Raw genomic sequence first — 25,330 nt, forward strand, 5'->3', positions numbered from 1 at the left:
GCCAATGCCTGTCATTAGCTTTGGTCGTAATAAATTTCAATCGTGTGCTGTGATTTCGATAATGGCGGTTGTTTTAATTTGGCTAGTTTGCGTTTGGTTTCTTACTCCAAACTTTTTAACTGCTGTGCTTTTATTGTTTCTTGTAGCGCTATGCTTAATGTCATACCTATTTATGTAACGACATGTATTGTATTCTATCATAAAAATAAGTTAGGTAAAAGTTAATGAAACGCTGCGATACATATCTAGTTATCTACAATAATCTACATTTTTCTTGGTGTAGGCTTAGTAGCTTATTTACATTTTGCAAGTTAATAAACATGTTAGTAAGGGAGAAAAATCGTAACGCTAAGCCTCATTCCCATTTGTTCCACGTTGCGAAGTAATTTATTATCGTCATGTTTGTGTAAACGAATGCCTGACTTTTATTTTGAATGTTATGATTATGTTATAAAGTAAAGACCGAAGGTGGAGTTCAAAGAAAACGTATTTTAAGTCTGACAAATTGTATTTATTTCAACATTTAAGAACACTGTTTTTCTGAGTCATCTCCATGAGACAACTTTGCATCCCAACAATTTCCTTACAGTTTAAGTACCTAGTATAATATTACTTGAAAATATTTACAAGTGGTTTTTTAGTTCCGGTACATGAGCGTGGAGATCCACTCGGGTCTGGGCTCGGCGCCCAGCGACAGCGGCGAGGCGGCGTCGGCCAGCGCGGCCAGCGAGGACGTCTCCGTGACCGCCACACTCGGCCGCCCCTTCAGGATCGACCGCAGCTCGTCGTGCTCCGCCGCCCGGTTCCGCTGCAGGTTCTCCCGGGTCTCTTTCATCTTCGACAATTGCTCCCTCAGATTTCTGTACTCGTCTAGAAACTTCTCCAGCTGCGACGCTCGGAAGTCGTAGTCGTCGGGCAGCGGCTGGTCGTGGCGCGAGTAGTCGCGCAGGCCGGACAGGTCGAGCAGCGGCGTGGCGGAGGGCACGGGCGGCCGCTCGCGCGCCGGCGACGCGGGCAGGCTCGGATTGCGGCGGCCGCGGCTGTTCCCCGTCGCCAGGTCCAGGAAGCTGTTGGAGCGGCGCCCGCCCGGCTTCTGCCGCGGGTCGTACGGCCGCTCGAACGACGAGAACGAGTCCCCGCCGGAGCTGTTCCGTCGGCTGCCCAGTAGAGGGCTCCGACTGTCGGTGTCTTTTCTGCGGGGGATGGTGTAGAAGTATGGATCTCGTTTCTTCTCGTTCCTCAGGTAGGAGGTGCCGAGCGCGCTCATCTCGATGAGGTCGGGGTAGTTCTTCTCGCTGTCGCTGCCGGAGAGGTCGTTGTCGAGGCGGTCGCGGCGCCGCGGCGGGTTGTTGTTGAGTGCGTTGTCGTCCCGCGCGCGCGCCGCCCCCTCGCCGCCGCCGCCTCCGCCGCCGCCGCTGGACGCCGAGCCCGGGGCTGACTCCGGCGTCGCGTCCGCTCTGCAACAAAGCATACAAAACTTGCTTTAGGCCCCCCGCGCACTAGCCAGGCTGCGGCAGCCACTTGCGCGTGCGCGGGGGGCCTTAATGTTTAAAAAAAAAAGCTAAGCCGAGGACAGAGGGTTAATCTAACAGTGACGAATACTGGGTGACGGTGATGATGATATCTAAATTTAGATTTAATTTAATAAAATGTGTTGCCTATGTTCGCCGTCTCACCTGATATCATAGTCCATGAGCCGTGGTATGTGCAAGTCCTGCTCCTGCCGGCGCGAGTAGAGGTCGCGCGGGGGCTCGCAGGGCCAGGCCCCCGCCCCCCGCGCCCCGCCCCGCGCCCGCAGCGCGCGCGCACCGTACCCCTCGCCCTCCTCCTCCGAGTCATGCGACGGCACGTCCTGGTACTCCCCGCGCTTCCTGCCCCCGCCGCCCCCCGCCTCGCCCCCCGCGCCCGCGCGCCGCGCCTCCTCCTCCGCCTCCTTGCTGAAGCTCATCTCGATCTTCTCGTAGCTCTCGGCGCGCCGGCTCGTCGTCACTATTTGTTCGTTCCACCTATCTAACTCCCGCTTCTTGCGCGTCTCGTACGCGCACAGCGCTACCAGACACAGCGACAGCACTACGACGGCGGACACGGCCACGCCGGCCAGCAGCGCGCGCCCGCCCGCCGCCGCCGGCCGCCGCTGCACCGCCAGCGCCAGCGCCGCCTCCGCCTTGCCCGCGCGGTTCTCCGCCGCGCACACGTACGACCCCGCGTCCTGCAGCTCCACTGACTTTATTGTTAAATTACTAGTTTGACCTTCACTACGTAAAAAGAACGATCGTCCCGAATTTATGTTATGTACACTGGTCGAGTTCGCGATCAACCGACCCCCGCGCAGCCACCGCACGCGCGGCGCGGGCACTCCGTTCACTCTACACACTAAAGTCACATCGTCACTCTCTGTTCCTATCGTATGTTTGGTGTCCGCACTGACTTCCGGCAAGCACGCGAAGTCGTCGAGGTCGAGGCGGTCCCAGGCGGTGGCGCTGAGCCGCGGCGGGCGCGCGCACTCCGGCGCCACGGTGGCGGGCACGTTGCGCCGCAGCATCCAGTCGCGCACGGGCCGCAGCGCGCACGAGCAGTCCCACGGGTTGTTGGCCAGCTCCAGCCCCTTCAGCGCGCGCAGCGGCGCCAGCGCGCCCACGTGCAACACTTGCAGTCTATTTTTATCTAGCTCTAAATACTCTAGCGTACCTTCTAAACCGATAAAAGATCGTGGTTCTATTTCCGCTATCTTACACGATCTAAGACTCAGCCTCACTAGGTGCGTCAGGGACGCGAACGCATCATCTTTGATTTTGGTAATCGGGTTTCCGTCGAGGCGCAGCTCCCGGAGCTCCGGTATCTCGGCGAAGGCGGGCGAGGGTACGGCCTCGAGGCGGTTGCGCGCCAGGTCCAGCTCCACCAGGTTGACGAGCGCGCGCAGGGCGCGGGGCCGCACGGCGCGCACGCCGCACGCCGCCAGGTACAGGCGCTGCAGGTTGAGCAGGCCGGCGCCGGCGAAGGCGTCGTCGCGCAGCGCGCCCAGGCGGTTCTCGGACAGGTCGAGCAGCTGCGTGGTGGGCGGCAGGCGCGGCGGCACGGCGGCCAGCCCGGCGCGCGCGCACAGCGCCGACTCCTTGCCGCTGCGCCACTTGCACTCGCAGTGGCGCGGGCAGTCGGCGCCGGCGGCCGCGCACACGCCCAGCAGCAGCAGCGCCCACATGCCTAGCGCCGCCCGCGCCGCCGCCCGCCCATGCCCCGCCGCGCGCCGCGCTCGCTGAGCCCTGCACATACAACACACTGTACACGTTACCTAATTGCCAGTTCGTGCTGCTTCCCGCAACAGTGTGGGCGGACTCGCATAATGCGTTTATGTCACGTTAATTTTATAGCTTACAAAAGTTCGTTCCGTTGCTGATTTGTTTAGGAAAATTACAATTTATGTTTCAAAATATGTTTTAGTGTTAATAACACATGTGCCGCTTTCATTCAATTTCATGTTAAAGTGATTACATATACGCTAAGCTCTTCTGAATCATCACATGCGACCCTTTTTAGTATAAAATATACTAATTTTCACCATTTTGTATACAAAGAGAGCACAGGCACACTGAATTTCCCCATTTACGAGGTAAATTTCCCTTTGAATACGTCCCGAGGTTAAATGTCCCAATTATTTACGACCAGGCTTTCCCGCATCGACCTTTCAAGCCTCCAAGGAAAATATAAATGCCTTTTTTATTGTACTTCCTTGGCCTAACATTAAAATTAAGTTGCATTCACTTCACACTGTAGCTTAATGAGTAGGAGTCGCTCGAAGAGTATCGCGTATATTTAATAAATTCATTCCCCGCAGAGTCGGTTCAATTTTGTTTCCTTTTCGCTGTTATTTTTGGTACGAAGTATGAATTTTAAATAAGGGCTTACTGTTATTGAGCGTTTGCTCCGATTCAAATAAGTAGGTATTACATCTACCTACATACACCCACAACATACAGTGTTTGTTATGAGTTCTAACAGGTGTTCAGTAAACATTGAATTGGCGTATTTTGGGCACGAACATCCGAATGCATGTTACGAGTTACGAGAGTAATAAAGGATGCCTCCTGGCCCACTGCCTAGGAGGAACATGTGTCGACGGTTTTTAAATAATAACGATCATATATATGTTTCTTTTTTCTTTCTTTCTTATATGATTTGTACCATCGTCATCTCAAAGCATCATTATTATTATGTACAAGGCAACATACCTCAAATTCTCATTATTTCGGGCAGCGTGGTGGGCCGTGACATCTGTAAGAGAGAAACACATAATGAGACCCAAAATATTCAGCACACGTCGGCAAGGGAAGGTAATGTACTCCGAGGACAGGTATAATAACGCATGAAATGACACAGGTTTCATTGTGCTATATCAAAATAAATAACATTATTTACGAAATAGGTTCACATGATGGCGCAGCGGTTAATATACCTATTTGATGAAGTGATTTCGCCGTTAATTTTAACAATTTTGGTTTGGTTAATGAAGCAGATATATTTTAATATACCTACTTCTATTTTAAATTAACTATTGAAATAATTAATACCAGTGTTCAAACAAAAATAGAAAATATTGAAACGAAGCAGCATCTACAATATACAACAAGAATTATAAATCAACAGAAGACTTCATTTTTCCCAATAAAATGTTACGACACTACCAAGAAATATGCTGAAATAGATCGTATAGAGTAAGGAAATAGATAGTATTCTTGAATGGCATCTCAATACTGATCAGCAGTGAGGGCGAGCTTTTACCATCTTCTGGAAACGAATCTAGAGCTAGAATAACCATCCAATGCAAGCTGCACATTGTGCACAATATGGCAATATAAGTGGGTTTCCTACTATAATTTTACTTCTGTGGTGATTGTTTCGTGGACACGTACATAACAGAACATCAGTAAAATTCATCGCACAGGATATTTTTATTTCGAAATTACCACGAAAACCTCGTGGAAGCAAACGCTAAATATATAATAACATTAAAAAAACAAAGCAAATATGTAGCTCACCGTATCAAAGCAAAGGTCTTAGGCTCAGCATATGCCGGGGAATATAGCGCTAGTTTTTAGATGGAGCTTTTATGATAGTTTCGATTCTAGTGATGCAAAAAATGCGACAAAAATACATATATTATAAAATGCACTGTCGGGAAAATATACTTTTTTTCTTACTCCGTGTAGCCTGTCTGCCCAACTCTGGCGATTTAAGATCAGTCGCTAAGAAGGCTTTTCTTTATAATATTACTTATTTTGACACGCGATTTTACCTTATTTATGTGGCGTTTACGCGGTAATCTGAATAGATGGTCGTGATAATGATATCCGGTTTGACGTGATCATAAAATATGCTATTTTTTTATCTAAAACTAAAGTTCTAAACAATAAATACAGTTACATAGAGTTCTTATAAATTTACCTAAGAAAAGCATACTTGTATGGAGAAAATTCGGAACAAATAAATCCATCTAAAAAAGAGACCCTTGAGACAGCTTAAAGATTTCATATCTATTAACGGGCGCACTTTAATATCTTCAGTGTACATCTATGAATAGAACTCAGTGAGAAAGGGGCAAATTATACTGGCCTTTAGGTTGGATCACGCGATAGCGTGTTTTGAGGTCTGAGGGCTTATTCAGACTCAAATGAGAACTCGATTGAGATATAAATAGTGATTGACTACCTACGATATGAAAGAAAATAGGAAATTATTTTATTTCTCGCAAACTATTGTAGAATGCCAGTGCAAACTTTAAAAGTTGATGGTACAGTTTTCTAACGCAGTGCCATTAAAACAAGTCTTCCAAGTGCCACATCATTCAAATGCAAATATTTACCTTCATCAAAACAACGGCGTGCACTGAAATAATTAATTAATTGCTCAAAAGATTTATCCTTGCTGAGAGGGAGCATCCTTCAAGCTTATGTTGAACAATTAGTCAGAGGTACCGAACGCGATATATTTTAGCATAATTACTTAGTACGCGGCACACCAGCAACGCCCCCGGGCGGTATAAATCACGAACTGCTTAGATATGTGCCAGCAAATTAATTGTAACAACATTCAGACTTGTATGTTGTTCCAAATGCAATTGAATTATCAAAATACAACCGGCGCTGAGGCGTACTTTTCGGGTGTAATTGCATTGTCTACTTGTAATAAAATTATTGTGTATATATACGTGAATACCCATACATATACTTATATGTATAATACGTTATACATATATTACAGGGTATTGCAGAAAGGGTATACTAAGCCGAAACTAGTTGATCCATTATTAAGTATATTTTCTGTGGGGGCGCAAGTACCTGAACCTGGCTCTAACTAGTTAAATAGATCAAGAAGTGGTGCTGTGACTGCGAGGTGGTAAGTATTGTCACTTTTCAAAGGCCTCACAGTGTTTGTTTCCTTGACTGTACGAGTGCCACTGGTGTGTAAGCAAACAAGGACACAGGGAACCTGTCCGCCTGACACTAGGTTTTGATTTATTACTCAGTGTGCAGTAGCTTTGTGCATGTAAGTACATGGTCTGTGTGTGTTGAGCGCGCGGTATTCACACATGAGTCGGTGAAGCTTCTCATGAAACGTTTGATCAAACATAGCCATCATTTTGATGAGAAATGTTACTTCGGTGCATATAACAATTAATGGAATACATGAATGCATAGAATAACGCGGACTTGGTGTATTGAATGCAATCAAAATTTACTATTTTATTAGAACTAACACACATAATATTAATTAAGTACCTATGTATTTTTTTGTCTATATGTTTATTTGAAATATCCATTTTAGCTATTATTAACATTGAAGGTAATTTTCAAAATGGCTGAATTATGTAAAATGAGATCTGATCCGAACTAATTTGACCTCAAGCCATTAGCGCACGGTTCAACTTAATGCGTCTAATAATTTTAACGATACAGCTTTGAAACAATTTACCGCAAAAGTCTATAAATTTTTGTTAACGTTGCTTTATCGCTACATCAGCTAAACCCCCAATTTTCTTCCAGACCCTTGTTAAAAGTTCCCTAATACAGTGAGACTGATGAAACTTGCCACTTTTTCATAAATTCATGAAAAAAACGTGCAGACTCGCTGTTTTGGACTCATTGCAAATATTTCAATACATTTCCGTTAGACATTATGGATCAAGAATTTAGGTGTGTATAATGATGGATTCGTCATAAGTTTTTCTTAAACCGAGGACGGGTTTGGTTGAAATTAATTAATATAATCATTGGTATTAATTATGCTACATTAGCGTATTTAATTTCCTTACATCCATGGATAGGAGAAAGGCTCTACGAATTTGGTACGTAGTGCGTGTGGTTGACAGTCTAGCTTTAGCAGTCACTGATAAGCGAAGAAGAACATTCAAAATCAGAGTAAAAACCTTAATTATTCTATAAAAGTAGTTTAGCTATCTTTCTTCACCAGAAATGTCCGTAAGTAGGTATATACGTAAGTACCCATAACACCGATGAACCATTTTCTACAACGATTTCAGTAAAATTCTGGTGTGCACTGTGCACGCAACACTTACAAACTGATTCAACCACGTTCAACCGAAGTTTGACAGATTATATTTTAGTTTCTATTGTCTTGAAACACCCGAGTCCGCGTTGTTCTATGGTCTTGAATGAAGGAAATAGGCTATCAAAATTATAGAAGTAGGTATATCGTATATAAAGGTTGTCTGGTAGAGATTGATGTAAGCAATAAGGCCGCCTTTTTGTACTGTTTTATTTTTAAGTTATATTTTGTATGTTGTTCTGTGTGTGTGCAAATAAAGAGTATTGTGTGTGTGTGTGTATCCTGAGTAGATACATCGAGCAATTAGGCTTATGACCTATATATATGACGAGAAGCGGTTAGCTCGCTTGTATGCTTGAGCCTATTTAAAATAAACGCCACATACATCGTGTTTTTGAAACGACAACGAAACGAACTAATATTTGTCTAGCAAACAAAATGGTCCAGCCCATTGACATATATATTACTAGCGTAAGGACAGGGCCTCCCACTCAAAAAATGGCACCCGCGCGTTGGCCCTAAAATCGCCATTTTAGGGCCAACGCTCCTCAGTCGACAGTTGTCCGTGACGGAGAAATGGTCTTGTGAATCTTGTGATAAATATGTAGTTGTGTTGTGAAAGGCTGCAAAAACCATGATACGAAGGTCAAAAAGAAACATGGAATATCGTAACATCGATAAGTATCCTTAAATTAAGTAATAAACACATTATAAAGGGATAATTATTTTACTAACAAAGTCTACAATGGCCGCGCGCTGTAACCTTGTACGGACGTAACTTTTTGTTGACTATCGTCCGAGAACATTTTCTTTTTGTATAAGTTTTGGAGCGTAATTTTTTGCACGAACTATGTAAGTAAGTATTTATGTAGTCCATTTGTACGGGACGCTCTACAAGTCTACAGCCCAAAACGCTTGACGGATTGTAACGAATGAGGTGTCGATGGATTTGTCTTAAATTGTAAGCTATATATAAATATGGTGCCTGCAAATAAAACAATGTCCAGTGACGATGACGGTAAAATATGAACGCACGTACAAGGTTACGTCGTCAAGATAGTTGCTCGGCTCTGACATAGTTCAAACAAATTATGACAGATGACAGATATTTTGCTTGTATGAAGAAGGTTTGAGTAAAATGTTCTGAAGGGCGTATCCTTCCTTTTGAAATCATTGGTCCAGCCACAGCTAGTTGCAATAAACGACCAGCACATGCGTTCATCGTAAAAAGTATGAGTGTTAGAATAAATAATAGCCGTGTAACATATTAAGTCGTTTAAATAAAATGTGTAAACCCCACATTAAACCATGACACAAAAAATATGTATTTTGACTTATTTTACTATTTTTATTACAAAAGACAATTAACCAACTGACTGATAAACAAACTTAAAACTGCAACCTACCAGTGGCATAGCCATCATAACAGTAAAAATCGAATAATTTTTTTTTTTTAAATTCAAAGGAATGGGAGAAAAAAAAAATTCTGTGAAAGCCGGGCAAGGCAAAAGCTAGTTTTGTAATTGAGTACAATAATACCGCTAACTTAGACAAAAAAAAATGTAAAGTTACACTTAAGCACGTATTGCGAGCACCGATAGCACGTATTCTCTTACTTCGTAAGTTCTTCAATTTTATCTCAAACAAACTCTCAACTTATTTTAATGACTTAAGAACAAAGGTATCGGGAACTTAAGATTTAATGTCTCATCCTTATTTACCTTATCTCTTAGGCTTAGCTTCGGTAGGACTTTATTGCTCGAAGCATATTGTAACACATGTACTCGTGTTCACCATTGGTATAATCAGAATTATTATTAGTTCAAAATGTAGGTACACCTAATGGTTATATTGTCAAAGTAACCCATGCATCGTGATATTGGTCTGATAATGCAAGATTGAAATATTGAACACTCTTATATTTATTACTTTCCTTCTTATTTCCTATTTATCTTAGTTATGTTATAGCATAGGTACTATGTACGTAACAACTGTGAAGAAAATAATGTATAATAAATATTTAAAATTATTTGTGTCAATAAGTAAATTATATGCAATAGGAAATTGAGCTTCAGCATTATTCAAATGTAAATATGATTCGTAAATGGCATGAAAAGGAAGCAATTAGCTAAACTTTAGAGTGAAATTCAATAAATGAAAACCTGTTTGCAGTTGACGTAAATCCCTAATATGTAAATTCGTAAATGAGTTTGTTTGTTTTGTTCTCATCTTTTGCGAATCCGAAGATTCCCTCGGGATGGCTGTGGGTTTAGATAAATGTGTCGGTTTGATGAATTTAAATGCGCTTTTTAACTACATAAAGTTAACATTTTTTATAGAGGAAAAACAAAAAGTAGCAATTCAAAATACATTTATTTTATATATAAAAGAAAGTCAATCAATTGCGACATAACTACTTTTTCAGTCTATACACTACATGCACAGGACTACATGTATCTCTTTCGTGGAAAACGAACCAAGCTACGCTACCGCTAACAGATAACCACACATATTACAAGTAATATTCTTCCTCTTATTCTAAGAAGATTAAGATCATTTGTAATAAATTTGTGTGTACATGTATCAATCCGAAATATAAGCTGTGTGACTGTGAAGTGTACTTGTGTTCGTTCATCTAAATTGGTTTTGTAGTATTGAGCGAAAGAGTAACAAATACACGAACACAAACTTTCAAATTCATAATTTCCTAGAGTTTATATTCTTGCTAGTGAACCTACTCCGCCAACAGTATTACCTCAATTGTGTTTCATTGCCATTATATTTTACAACAAACTCATTCTAGAAATAAATGTACGGACCACTTTTACGGGTATGACCCTACAACACATTACACATGTACAAAGCATTAGGTAGGAATTGACCTTTTACCTCGCACCGAAACATAAAAATAGGGAGTTAGCCGACATTCTGGTCAGCATTCGGTGGCTCTAGGGTTGTTATGTTTACTATGCTTATCTTGTTCCTCCGTACCTACAAATGTAGTGTGGAATTTATCAATGACTGAACCGTTGGCAGGTGAATGTACCTGTTATACTGAATAGAATTAGTTAGATTATTGTTTAAGTGAAAACTGGTGAACATTCCTTGCAATGACAACGAGAATATGCATGTAAAAACGTCCAACTGACAAATGAGGCCAAAAAAATGCATTAATTTATAGGTAATCGTAAGATCGAACGAAGTCATTTTCATTACGAACCAATCAAGGCAATCAACCAATTAAACTGAATACTTACTCATACATAATATTATCTTGTAGGTACCTTCTTTTAGCAACGTTTTCAATAAACAACTGCCGAGTGTAAAGCCGCGTCGGTCGAATTTCGACGCTAATCCCTATTATATGGTGTTGGTATTCATGAGCTGAGGCAATTAACGAGCCAACACATGTTGCCTGGAGTTCAACAAGCCACGTGATCAGTACATGTGTGCAGACCCTTCACCCACTGGCACGTGTACACTCACTAGTCTCAGTCTGAGGCACTAAGGTGTTCCATCAATATAGGTAATTAGTATGCAATCAAGTTCAGTACACACTGATGACCGATTTTGTGTGTGATCAAAAAGTACTGATTTAGCGCGTACGCACTGAGCGTTGTGGCTCTCTTTTGCTATAACAAACTTATTTATGAGTTATGATTTTCATTTATTACTTATGGTTTTTTAAGACGTAAAGGTTATGTATACCCACAAGACCCACAATAAACTAAACATCCGTTAAACAGATGTCTAGCGCCATCACAATCAGTTTTAACGGGTTTAACTTTTTTCGATAATACTGAAAGTTTTTTAGAAAGAGATTCCCTAAAAAATATCTTACGTAAAAGAGGCATTGTACTCAGGGCTACGTTAGCTACTACGAGCTACGAAGCTACGAGAACTACTACGAACTACGACGCTACGAGAACTACTCCGAGCTACGACGGTCTGAAAACTACTCCCAGCTACAGCGCTACGAAAACTACTACGAGCTACGACTTCCTTCACGGTAAGGAACACATTCTATGGCGAAGGCAAGTTCGCGGCGCAGCAGCTAGTTAAGTCTATTATTTTTTAATTTGTAAAGTTTTTTTTGAGGTTTAAAAAAAATACTTTAATTGTTGCATCTAAAATATAAAAAGTGATGTGGATACCTAGGTACTTAATTGTTTTATTGATTGCTATTTGTCTCTTGAGAGTCACGAGAGCGAATCCACTTAACTTAATAACTCTGCAAGTATCTATGGGACAGCTGGCTGTTTTGATATGATCCGGAGTTTTATTGTTTCATTTAAATAAAATAACGATGCAAAAATTTATGTATTAATCCTTCCTGTTTTCATTTTAGGAATCCATAACAATTGAAATATCAATCGAAAGTATCCGAACATTCCGCAAAACAATTAAATAGTTAAAAGTCCAATTAAAGCGTAAAAATTCAATACCATTTATGAATTTTAAAATGGACCTGTTTTTTGTAACTTTAATAAAATAAGATTTAGCTTGGCAATGCTCTCTGCGTGTTGAATAAGGCTACAAAGTTCGGCTGTGCGAATGGCCAAGTTACAGTAAGGCTCGCGAAGACGGCTGCTTCCCCGCAAGTAATACAGCCGAGCGGGTTCTTCCACGATAAACGATCGTAAAATAAGTTATTGCATTTCTATTGTATTTCTGTAACTTCATCGTCAAAAAGAGTTTCAAGAAGTTAAATTTGTTGTGATTTACTGGGTATCGAAAAATTTCAACAGTATACATAGCTACACTAAACTTATTTATAAATTGGCAAATTTGTACATATAATTTGGAAAATCGAGAAAAACTCTCTTAATAAGTACTTACAAATTTACGTTACCATATTCATAGAGGGCGCTGCTTAGTAAACATTGCGAATTTATATCTCCGTACAAACATTTTTTTAAATAATAGTAAAAGTTATTCATCCGCTTCAAAAAGTGCTTTTGGACATTAATTACACAACTATCCTCAGTGACAAATAATAAGAATACGAACATATTTGTTCAAAACAGTGTTCTCTTGTGAAATAATAACTGTGCCAAAAAATACTGTAAAGGAAGTGATTAAGCTACTGATATTCCAAGTGCTATACAATAACTATAATAACATTGAATTATCTGCAGTTATAAGTGTGGTGCTATTGCTTCTGTGCTAAAATATTCATAATTATTTATCATAATATCCTAATCAAATTTCGCTTATCATCCTCGACACTAGCGCCATCTAGCTACACTCTCTCGAACTAGTTCGTCTGCTTAGCGCTTTATAAGATCTATAGATCTGCATTGACACCTACGTTAACTCACACGCTTGCCTCATCGCTTGGATCTACCAGTACTGCGGATCAACGTCAGAGGGCGTAACCGGTAATAATGTTCCACTCGCCCGGTAAATATCAATCTAATCCGGACCTATCTGTAACCGATGATCGAGTCGTAAACGTAAGTCAGCGCAAACGCAAGCAGCCTGAATCTGAGATGATGGACGCGTTCCAGTTGCTTTCTTCTGAGATAAGAGGTTGGCGTTTAGATATGGATAGTAAGATCTCAACTATTTGTGACAGTATTTCTGTCATCAAACAGGATTTGGACACCCTACGCACTACCTCAATGGAAATAAAAAGTGAAATAAATTCCCTGCGTACCAATCAAGTCGCTACTAATGACAAGGTTCGGATTCTGGAGAATAAACAGCAGGATACTTCTAAACTTATCACTGAGCTCCAGTCGTCAATCGAATTTAACTCCGCTGAGCACAACGACCTCAAAACAAAAGTATCAAAACTTGGTTCCACCTCAATGCCGGAGCAGGTGACGAACACCGTGGCTATGCTTGAACATAAAATAGAATCCATGGAACAGCACGCCCGTGATTGCAACCTGGAAATATCTAATCTTCCTGAAAAACGAGGAGAAAACTTACTGAAATATTTAGAAAAAATTGGATCGGTCATCAATTTTACAATACAACAAAGAGATGTTTTATCAATCCACCGTGTGCCGCACGCAAACTCGCAAACTACACAACCGAAGAATATTATAGTAAAATTAGCCTCACGTTTATTGAGAGATAATATACTGAGCGCTTATCGCTTAGCAAAGGGTGTGAAAACCGATGTCCTGGACATACCTGGTCCCATGCACACCATATATTTTAATGAACACCTAACTCTGAAAAATAAACAGTTATTTCGTCTATGCCGCGATGCAGCCAAGCTCCACAAATATAAATACGTGTGGATTAAGCACGCCACAATACTTGTTCGGGAGACTGATACCTCACCTTCAATTGCGATCAAAACGGAAAAAGACATTGCTAAAATTCGCTCTAAAAACTAATGTGTACTACGTAATTTTATATAACAGATATTTTTGTATAGTTATGCTGTTTGTTATGTTTAAGCTACTGGGTATAATTAATATTGTAACATTTATTTTATATCCTGAATCTATCTTTATTTACAAACTACTTCTGGGTTTGATATATAGTAGTAAATATTACTGTAAATTTGGATGCGAGTGCACTGTGTTTCAACTTTTCATGTTTCAGTTATACCTACTATTCTCCAAGCGCATGGGTCCTATCGATGGTGAAATTGGATCTGGTACTTACACAATAATTTATCTTAGTAACCTATTTCTATTTTTGTACTAAATTATAAAAATGGATGATAAACTGACTATTTATTACCAGAACTGTGGTGGGTTTCGTACTAAGCTCAATACGCTATACTTTAATATCCTCTCAAATAACTATGATATTATTGTTTTAACCGAGACTTGGCTCGTACCACATATTTCAGATAATGAATTTATTGATCAACGCTATACTGTTTTTAGATGTGACCGTGATCGTGTTTTGACAGGTAAAAAGGACGGCGGTGGCGTACTTATTGCAGTGTTACGTAATCTTCAACCATCTGTCATTATATCCTCGTTATCTCCTAATATTAGTGAGTGTCTAATTGTTCAATTGCCTAGCTCAACCCCTAAAAAATATAATCTAATTTGTGTATCATACATCCCACCGAAAACCCCCGAAGCAGCTTATAACAGGTTACTAGACAAGCTGGAGTTAGAATTGGGTAGGCTAGACTTTGATAGTATTATACTAATAGGAGACTTTAACCTGCCCTCACTAAAGTGGAGTGTTAATAATACTCACATGGAATGTTTAACATCCGGCGGCCCTTCCCCCGGTCGCCATCTTGTCGACCTTTTATCAAGAATGAATATTAAGCAATATAATTCGATTTTTAACTCAACTGGTGGATTACTGGACTTGGCTTTATCGAATACCGAGTGTGAAGTTTATAAACCGAATATTCCGCTTTTGCCAGAGGGTAAGTTCCATCCATCATTCTATTTAATAGTAAAGTTTAACGCTCCCTCACCACCACTAAAACAAAGTAATTCTTTAACTAAGTTTAATTTTTATAAAGCAAATTATGACAAACTTAACTCTAGTATTTTGGAAATGTCCTGGTCGTCCCTTCTAAATCATCTTTCTGCAGAGGAAGCGTTAAATGTTTTCTACGAAAAAATATTCGAAATCATTAAATTAAACGTTCTTCTCTGTAGTTCCAAAACACGGAACTTCCCGGTCTGGTTCTCGAAATCTTTAATCCATATTCATAAAAACAAAAGCAGATACTGGTTAAAGTGGAAGAAATACAGTAATATTTCTGACTATGAAATTTTTTCTCTGTACAGGAAAAGATTTAAGAACGAATGTGAAAAATGTTTTAATAAATATATTATAAGCGTGGAGGATAGTATACAGTTGGATGCCAACAAGTTGTGGTCGTATGTTTCTAACCGTAAACATAAGTCTGGGATACCCTCACAAGTTAAACTTAACAATAAAGTGGTAAATGATCCTGTATCAATCTGCAATATGTTTTCATCATTTTTCAAATCAGTCTATGAACCAAGTTCACTTGATACCAGCTCCTGGCAACCCCCTTCTGTTCTCTCTGATAGCGATGTTCATCTCAGTGATATCCATTTATCTCTGCAAAAGATTCAATATGAATTAAAGTATTTAGATGCTAATAAAGGACCTGGTCCAGATGGCCTCCCTGCCATATTCCTAAAGAATACTTCTGGAAGCGTCTGCACTCCTCTTTACATTATTTACAACAAATGCTTGAGGGAGGGAACCTGTCCGGCTTTGTGGAAAATGTCGAACATTGTTCCCGTGCATAAGAGTGGTAGCAGAAGTGAAGTAGATAAATATCGACCTATATCTATCATGTCAGCCTTGTCAAAGCTCCTGGAAAGACTCATACATTCTGTAATCTATCCGGCTCTCCATAAGATCATACTGCCCGAACAGCATGGTTTCGTCAAAAAGCGTTCAACAACTACTAACCTTATGTTATTTACTTCGTTTATTTTTGAAAGTATCGATAATCGAGAGCAGGTGGATGCTGTTTATACGGATTTTCAGAAGGCCTTTGATAAGGTTGACCATGTTCTCCTTCTAAATAAGCTAGCGTATAACGGAATTAGAGGTAATCTTCTACGATGGTTCTGCTCATATATCTCGAATCGAAGCCAGAGAGTTGTGGTCAACGGATTTGCCTCCAATTCTGTACGAGTAACATCAGGAGTTCCCCAGGGCTCTATCTTAGGGCCGTTACTCTTCGTAATTTTTATAAATGATATAAAAAAATGTTTCCTAAATACGAAATTCTTACTGTATGCGGATGACCTTAAAATTTATAAAACAATTCACAGCATTGCAGACTGCAATCTGTTTCAAGATGATCTCGACCGCTTTTCTAATTATTGCATCACAAATAAATTACATCTTAGCCTTTCTAAGTGTAATACAATAATATTTACCAAAAAGAAAAATATAACTCGCTTCACTTACACTCTCTGTGAGGCCCCCTTGCGAGAAGTTACTACGGTGCGCGATCTGGGTGTTACCCTTGACTCTAAATTTAAACTCGACCAGCATATAGAACAAATCGTCAGTAAGGCCTTCCAAATGTATGGTTTTGTCATGAGAGCAGCTGTAGACTTTAAGCGACCTTCAACATACCTACATCTTTATAAAACAATTATTAGACCACAACTTGAATACGCTGTGCCCATTTGGAATCCTTACTTCAAAAAATATATAAATATGATTGAAAGAGTTCAGCGTAAATTCCTTCGTTCAGTACACTTTAAATTTTTCAAATTCTCCCTCAGTTATCCTCAGTTACTAGAAAAATACAAAATTCTCTCTCTTCAGTCCCGACGCCAACTTTTGGAAGCCATGACTTTGTACGGAATCTGCCACAACAAATTTGATTGCAATCAGTTAACTAACAGTCTATGCTACTTAGTACCAAGAACCGTTCACCGTCGTGCTGTGCGCGTGCGACGATTGTTTGCCATGAGGACCAATCGCACCATTTCTGGTTCACGATCTCCCCTGTATCGCCTGGTTGAAACCTATAATGGAACTTTTGTGGACGTGGATATTTTTGCCCTTTCACCATCCTGCTTTAAAAACCATTGCACTCGTGTACTTATTTCTAATCAACAGTGTTTGTAAATGATTTCTTGTTCTCTTTCTTCTTGTTCTTGTTCTGATGTTTACACAAAATCCACATTATGTTTATAAATAGTGATTTATTTTTATTTTATGCACTGTTTGTAAGTGTGTGTTTATTTATTTGGTTTTGTATTTACTGATTTATGTTTAATGCTATCCTAAGTATATTCTTATAGCGTATCCTCTTTTATAAATATTGATTCTTTGTAACCTGTGGACATTGTCGTGGGTTGTACATTTATGTAAGTTTTTAAATTTAACACAATGTATTACACTTTAATGTATAACTGTTTATTGTCCCTAATAAAGTAAAGTAAAGTTACCAAGAAAATTATCAGCGAGGTAATATTTTTTATTCTTGCGTGGATTTTCAAAGTCCTCACTCACCGGTATAATAATACTTACGGACAAAGGACCTGGGAATACATGCTCCCCAGTATTTTAAATAGGATACCAAAGATAACCGTCGATAGCCTCACAAACAATGTATCCAAGAGAAAAGCCGTGTTGAAAGCATATTATTTTTCCTGTTACATTAAGTAATATACCTAAGTAAGCTACATAAATATATACATATAACTAATAATTTTTCATGTAAAATCAATTTAGGCCTTAGTAAAAGTCAAGTTCTGATTGTGTGTACCTAGGTAAGTACTCATTTTTGTGTCTCATTGTCTTAACTTTTTTCTTGTTAAGAACATAATAATGTACCTATCATAAAATATATTATTTTTATACGTATTCAGGTTTAAAATAATAATTAAAAAATGTAGACTTTTTTATATTGTTTAGCGATATAGCGATCTCACCATGTCGCACTTAAATCTAGTGGTTTCAGCGCATGGTTATTGTACTTTAACTTTATGTAATCTTACATGTATTAAATAAATAAAGATAAAAAAAAAACCTATTTGATTTATAATGCCCTGTTTTACATAATAATAAGTGAAACTTCTTATCTATTGCATTAAACGAGTGTTGGCAACAAACAACTACTGATAGTAGGTAACCTAGTAACCATAATATCAAAGTGTGACGACCGAATAGTGTAGTGGTTAGTGACCCTGATTCCTATGCCGAAGGTCCCGGATTCGATTCCTGGCTGGGGCAGATATTTGTTATAAACAGATATTTGTTCACGGTTCATATCTAAATAATACCATGTTTCAGTGTTGCCCAATACGAATTTGTCTAGCTGTCTGCTCTGCCTAGTTTGGGGTCAGATAGCCGTGTCTGAGATGTCCCCATATTTATAATAATAATAGTATCTCTTTACACCTACTTTGATGGTAAGGTAGTGTATTTTATTGGAGATTCATAAAATGGTATTGCGTTATCCTGGATTTATTAATTGAATGTAAATATAAATTTTATTACACGTTTCATGAAAGTAGCATGAATTTTAAATCATAAATTTATGATTTCATATGTTAAAATATTAATTTATCGTGGGACAAATGTAGAAAACAGTTTTCCTCATACTATTATATGTATAAAATAAGTCAAACTATGAAAAAGTTACATATTCATGGTTTTTTGTTTTAATAAACTCCAAGTTAGAACATAGCCAAGCCGACATAAACATAGAGGTTTATACTGTAAAAGTTTTCGGTTGTGCCGACTGAGATCTCTATCTTTTTATTCAAACCGGATGCGACGGAAGTAAACTACGAACATAATGAGCCGACGATGTTTTTTCTGGAGACTCATTGAAACTCGCACTATAGAACCTTCGCCGCTTGCACTCGCTCTGGCTCGTTATGACAATCATTGGCTTGGAAATCCTTTTCGGTTTCTTGCATTTGCAATTTCTTTGAGATATCTTGGATTTCTTTTGCAAATACATCATTACTATCTGTGTGACTGCAACTGGCTTGGCAAATGAATTTATTGATTTAATTGAATATAAAATTTACAATAAATTATGTTTGTAGATAAAATTTTTGACATAAAATTAGCTTAAATTGTCCCTGACTGTACTATTTCTGTAGCTGCACATAGTCACGTATGTAATATACCCAATGTGTGGTCAATCCATCTCCATTTACAACTCGACATCTCTTTGTCTGCGGGGATTTTAGTTCAATGGTTTTCTTGTTTTATTGGCGAAAAAAAAATAACTTATCTTTAGTTTTTCGTATGTTAAGACTGTACTTCTTTTAAGTTAACTTTTCCTTATTTACCCTACATTTTACTATAGGTAATTAACAAAAATATTTCTAAGTGGTAAGTATTAAGTATATTGTTACAAAAAACTAGCTTTCTTTTCTTCAAAGGTTTTCCCGTGGGATTTCCGGTATAAAATATAGAGCTTAAGTGTTAATCAGTTATTAATCCAGGGTATAGACCACTTACATACCTACCAAAATTTTATATTTGGTTTAGCCGTTTTTCCGTGAAAGACTAAAAAGCATATTCTACTTACAAATTTCTGACTTTATAATATCATGTAGCCGCTGTAGTAAAAGCTTTCCCTCAAATGAACTTCTAGGGTTACTTAGTGTTCAAATAAAAAACCATGTGAATTAACTGCGTAAAAAGGGGTAAAATGCGGACGAACGAGCAAAGTTAGAAATATACAGTTGATCTTTTGTTTTTTGTAGAAGTGCGCTCGAGTATGTAAATAGGGAATACGCTGAGAAATGATTTGTGAGCGAAAAAACTGAGCGCTGTGTTGAACACGTGATTTCGTATCGATCGTGGTTTGTACCTCTTCATAATATATTGGCTCTTAAACAAAGGGTATTGGATGTACAAACACAAAGCTTTGGTTTGTACATAATTATATACCTACTTGTAGAACACGAGGCAAATGTTATTAACATTTAATTGGTAATTAATTTAACATTACTCTAACTGGCGCTACCATGACTAGAACGCCAATTTACAGCGTAAGTGAACTTACAGTTTGTGAGGTTATTGGTAAGATTGTGATCAAGCAGGACACAAGTTTATGCTTGGGTAGTATTTATTCAGTAAAAAATTAAGTGTTATTTTTTTAAACCACGTTTTAGTAGATCAATCAAACGTACTAATCTCTCTCTAAACTCTCTCTTTAAATGATTGCCTGCAAAGTGTGTAGGTAAAAGTCAGACCAAAACAAAAAAAAGCAGGAGCTTGCTCACGTCTTGTCGCGGCCGCTTGCTAAGCCTCCATAATTCGTTTTCGAGTCGAATCAATATCCAATTTATTCCGCTCAAATCAGTGGATTCGCCCTCTATTGGAAGTGAGGCAAGTTGGATTAGCGATTCGGAAAGTTTGAACAAATACTTTCAGGCACCGACCCTCGTCAAGGATTCGTGGCCCTTCAGTCCGCGCGAGGCTCGGGCTGCCGCTACCCGCCCGCCCAGCCGCCCGCTTAGCCGCCCGCCCAGCTCACTGATAATAGCTAAACTACAAATGTACATACATCATTGTATACACATATGGGTAAACGGTATTCTCCAAGAATAAAATGTTGTTACCGTTTACAGGTATGAAACAAATTATGGCTTTAATTTATATACAAAGTAAATGTTCGATACTGAAACGATTATTACGGAATAGTGTTTATTTCGCGATTTCTCATTTGGTCGATTAGGTACTGAAAGTTACTTAGTATGTTGGGTACAACTGCCCTGGCAACGGTAGTGTCACTCATATAATTTCACCCTGTAATATAAAAGCTCAACAATTATAATAAAATGTCATAAATTTACAATCATAAATTATTTTTTCTGAAGTATATATTTCATAAATTTTAAAATGATGCGCTCTCCGTGTCTGTAGAATGAGACCTGGTACTTTGTAACTTGGTCCGGTGCACTTAAGCGGGAGGTGCTAAAACGATTTAAAATGAATTTTCAGCAGCAGATTGGAAGGAAATTGAAAAAAGCTGAGATTAGATTTTTATGGGCAAAAATTCTCTCAGTTACAAGTACCTATATTTTTGCCGCAATTTAATAAATCAAATCAGTGTCGTTTTCCAATTTGTTGCCATCACAAAATCTCAATAATTTTGCGACATAGGTAAACTGCCTACAGATAATTATGATTATCAATAATTTATCAAAAGGAAGTTTCTATTATATTTGACAACCGAACCATTAATTTTGGCTCCAATTGAAGGTTTAACGATATTGCCAAAAGCTTAAATTTAATTAAAGTGACTTCGGTTAATGATTTTTTGATTAATTTTACATTTATTTATTTTAGAAATCGAAAAATAATCTTAAAGTTTAACTTATGCTAAAAAATATGTGTATTTATCCGTGGTAGAGATGAGTTGGAATGGTGAGGGGGTTCCACAAAGAAGCCCGAGGTGGAAGTGTAAGTTGACATTGAAATTCACACTTTTATGGTTGGAGTTTTTCTGTAGGTACATATTGTATTTAGGTGCCAGCGTGAATGTCACTGATAAAAATTTATATTTTTAAAGAGAGATTTTCCGTGCATAGGAACTTAACATAATTATATGTATAAATGTCCAGCAGTAAACAATAAAGAAGCAACTAAACATCTTACAAACGTATATAGGTTAAGTCGGATGGTGGCTAAGAATTGTTCATTCGATGATAGCACGAAAACTGCACCAAAAATACAGTAAAACTGAACAGGTATCAAGTACAGGTAGCAATATATTCAGTACTTACTTTTACTATCCAATTAAAAGATTTTGGTCGGAACAAGTCATTTTGTGCCTGGCGCTCCCGCGGAAATATTAGTACGGAATCGCCACTTGAAAGGCTTTCCACAAAATCTTTCATGTTCCAAATTAACTTTGGATTATAACTGCGCCGTACGTAATACCCAGGAACATAAATAGTAGGTTACTCTATGGTAATATGTATGTATCTATGTCAACTAGGTCAATTAAACCTTGTTTAATAGCGTGTCAAAGTTTGTGAACAGCTAGTGTTAGTTGTTATACCCGCCTATATGTAACTACGTTACCATTTGAAAATATTTAACTAGGCCACACGAACCAATTATACCCATATGTATTACTGCCTCATTGGTGCAATAGTATAGAATTTGCTGCACTATGAAGTTAACCTCTATTCAATAAACTCAACTGAGCCCTGATTCTCATATGTACAAAATTGAGTCGCAGTCTCACAATTATCTCTAAAAATGACTGCCATATATAAACAAGTCACTGTGCATCATGACATGGTGCGACTGCAACTCAACTTTATACATATGAGAAACAGGGCTCTGATCAATTGTGCCTTTTGATCAAAAAAGGTATAAAATAAGGTTAGGTTAAAACTGATAAAAATAGCTTATTTGACTACTTTATTTAATAATTAAGTTTTACGTCGCACAACATGAGTCATTATTGTGATGAGCGAGTATACTGTGTACAGTTGAACTCCTGCGCAGGTAACTAACCTCAAACAGGGTTAGATTGTAGTTAGTACACTAACTAACACTGGACCGCATATCGTTATTACATATTTTTTAATTTTTATTCCTTACAAAATGTATGTAACGTATGTGTTTCCTATATCAATAAAAAACAACGATGCCCCCATGGAATTGAAGGTGGCCACAAAGTTTATATGCTCGAATGGGTTTGCACAAAAAAGAACACAACCGAATTGGTATTCAGAATGTGTAGAGTTAGGGCGTGCCGCGGATTCCGATATATTAAACAATCCCATACAACCTGTATTCAGATAGGGCCACATTTGGCTGCTCTCGTAAAATTTTAAGTCCTCGGCAGATAGGGGGTATTGAGGGATAGGCTGGGGTTTTTTAATAACACTCCTACGTGGGAGCTTACATTGTGTTTCGTTTTGGCTGAACGATAAAATTGTGTCTTTAGTCATTACTTCGTGAGATGTTGATTATTTACAACGGGAACCAAACTAGACTGTTTCAATAGATTAACTGAGGAAAGTAATATTGCAAAGTGAAATTAAATGAAGGTGCAGCAAAAAATCTGCAGGAGGCTATTCCTTTGAAATTACTAGACCGTGTAATGCAATATGCAACGTTGCCGGCGGCTGCCGACTACTGTTGTATATCATAAACCAGTTCCACTAGCAGTTACTTTCAATGATTTTAAAAGTATGAATAGTTCGACAAATACCTAATACGATCGTGCAAAAACTAATGTCGTAAGCGTCCGCCATATTCAATCGTTTTTCACCAGGAAGGCGTGTATTGTGTAGAATATAAATTGCTGGTATTTTATTACACTGTAACTAAACATTAATAATATATTACATTGCGGCGCGTAAAAATGATATAAGAACACTTTATGGCCTTCTAGCGCCATTACGTTCCAAATTATAGCCCTTTAGAGAATAAAATCAAATTGTTTTACGGATTTCGATAAAAAGATTTTGATTGGCTTTTTATGTTCCTTTAATAACAATGTTTATAAACAGCGGCCAGTGGACTGAACATTAGCAGACAGAATATCTGTAATTACATTTTCGTTTTGTGTCCTACGTTATTAACGATATAAAACATAACATACATAATATGCTCACGACTGTAATCCTCAAAGATGTAGTCAGATATGACTCACCAGAGAGCCACCCACTTTTCGCTGTATATGTGTACTCACATGATAGGTCGTCAGCCGTATCGCCGTTTTTGAATAAGTATAATGCACTTATAATTTTATCTATGGGTTTCCTCACGAGGTTTTCCTTCACTGTAAGAGTACCTACGTGGTATAATTGTACTTTTATTCATTGGTACAAGGCTGGATTCAAACTCACGGCTTCACGAATGAGAGCCGAGGCCTAAAACGTTACACCACCACGGCTCTATAAAAAAATGTTTTATACAACTTTTTGTATGTCTGAAAGAATTTGTTACTCTTGCAAATATATATGTTTAAAATACTATAATAATATATGTAAATGTAATGTTTTGAAAATAAGTAAGTATATAAAATAATTATGGTATATATTTTTGGCATTTTTGCTTGTTGCGATGTTTGTAATCAAACCAATATTTTGGAATGACTTATAATCCAATTCAAAGGCCTTTTTAAAATGAGTAAGTACTTATTTTATTTTGTAATTCTGAAATTAAGAAAGTATCACATAGGTACTTCCGAATCAACTCCATAAAGTCCCCAGACCTCCAGTCAACTAATTTTAACATCGTCATAAGCGCGGAAATAACTTTAAGTACGGTGAGTGATAAAATTTACAACGCACAGGAGGGCTGTCCTACGCTAATAATGTGTTTATAGTTACCAAAAACAGTGATAATGGTGAAACATTATAATTTTAATGAAGGATTATTATAGTTTTATTATTTCATGTTTATTTTCCTCAGTTTTTGTACTTACATTTTTACTTCTAGACACATATACTTACAGACAAGTATATCCTTGTATTTATGTGTAAGTATATAAGTAAAAAATATTTTTTTTTGTATTTACAACAGGTTTTTTTAATTTATTATGTGATAAATCATATTTTAAGTCATATCACATAATAGTCTATTGGGTACAAACTGCTTTCAGCTTGATCACTCGTAAAATCCACCCTGTGTGACCGTGCAATAGTACTTATACAAATATCATTGTGAGCAATCACTAGCCAACACAATATAATTTTACCGATTGCTTTATAAATTGTATTTATTTGTTTGTAGACTCTGCTGGCTGTGTATTGCATTAAATTTATTTGTTTGTCTCCATTAATCAATAGATTCCAACTTAATTAGGAGAATACTATGTTATACAATTGTGTATGCTCTAAAATGATAATACAAGATATGAATGTGATTATTATCTAATAACTGTTTTCTAACATTATTTGGTTGAAAACAATATAAATAACTTTGTGTGTAGAAATAAAATAATGCTAACATTTGTAATTTTGCGTAGTAGGTCTGTACCTACAAAAATAGTTTTAAATCACATGTAACCCTTATAACGTGAAACACGCTTATATAGAATCGGGTTAGAGCAACATGCGCATTTCTGGACAAAGCTGCAACTGCCACTGGCTGCTAATACTAACCAAGTATTAGCTCGTTGACATTTCAAACTGTATAGAACAGCGCGAAGGGTGCTTGCTTTTCTGTCGCTTTGTTGGTACCAGCCCCGAGTTTCAAACGAAAATAGCCTCTATTGGGTCGTGCTAGTCAATCAACTCAGGTTGGGACTGGTTAGTTTTGTAGCGCTTTCGTAGAACATTCGGGAATGTTGAGAGTACGAAATATTGTGTTTTGTGTGTGACATTCTGCA

At 38.3% G+C, this 25,330-nt stretch overlaps 1 protein-coding gene across 1 annotated transcript in view; it reads right to left on the minus strand.

Moving 5' to 3' along the window:
- Positions 1-489: 489 nt before the first annotated feature.
- Positions 490-25,330, minus strand: part of LOC119693991 — a 30,362-nt gene continuing 5,521 nt past the window's right edge. The window contains exons 2-4 of the mRNA XM_038119178.2: positions 4,227-4,269; positions 1,677-3,260; positions 490-1,457 (exon numbers count right to left, since the gene is read on the minus strand). Coding sequence (XP_037975106.2) covers positions 638-1,457; positions 1,677-3,199 — 2,343 coding nt within the window. The 5' untranslated portion in view covers positions 3,200-3,260; positions 4,227-4,269 and the 3' untranslated portion in view covers positions 490-637. The remainder of the gene's footprint in view (positions 1,458-1,676; positions 3,261-4,226; positions 4,270-25,330) is intronic.

The sequence above is a fragment of the Plutella xylostella genome, chromosome 12, assembly GCF_932276165.1.
Source record: "Plutella xylostella chromosome 12, ilPluXylo3.1, whole genome shotgun sequence".
In the NCBI taxonomy this organism is placed as follows: domain Eukaryota; kingdom Metazoa; phylum Arthropoda; class Insecta; order Lepidoptera; family Plutellidae; genus Plutella; species Plutella xylostella.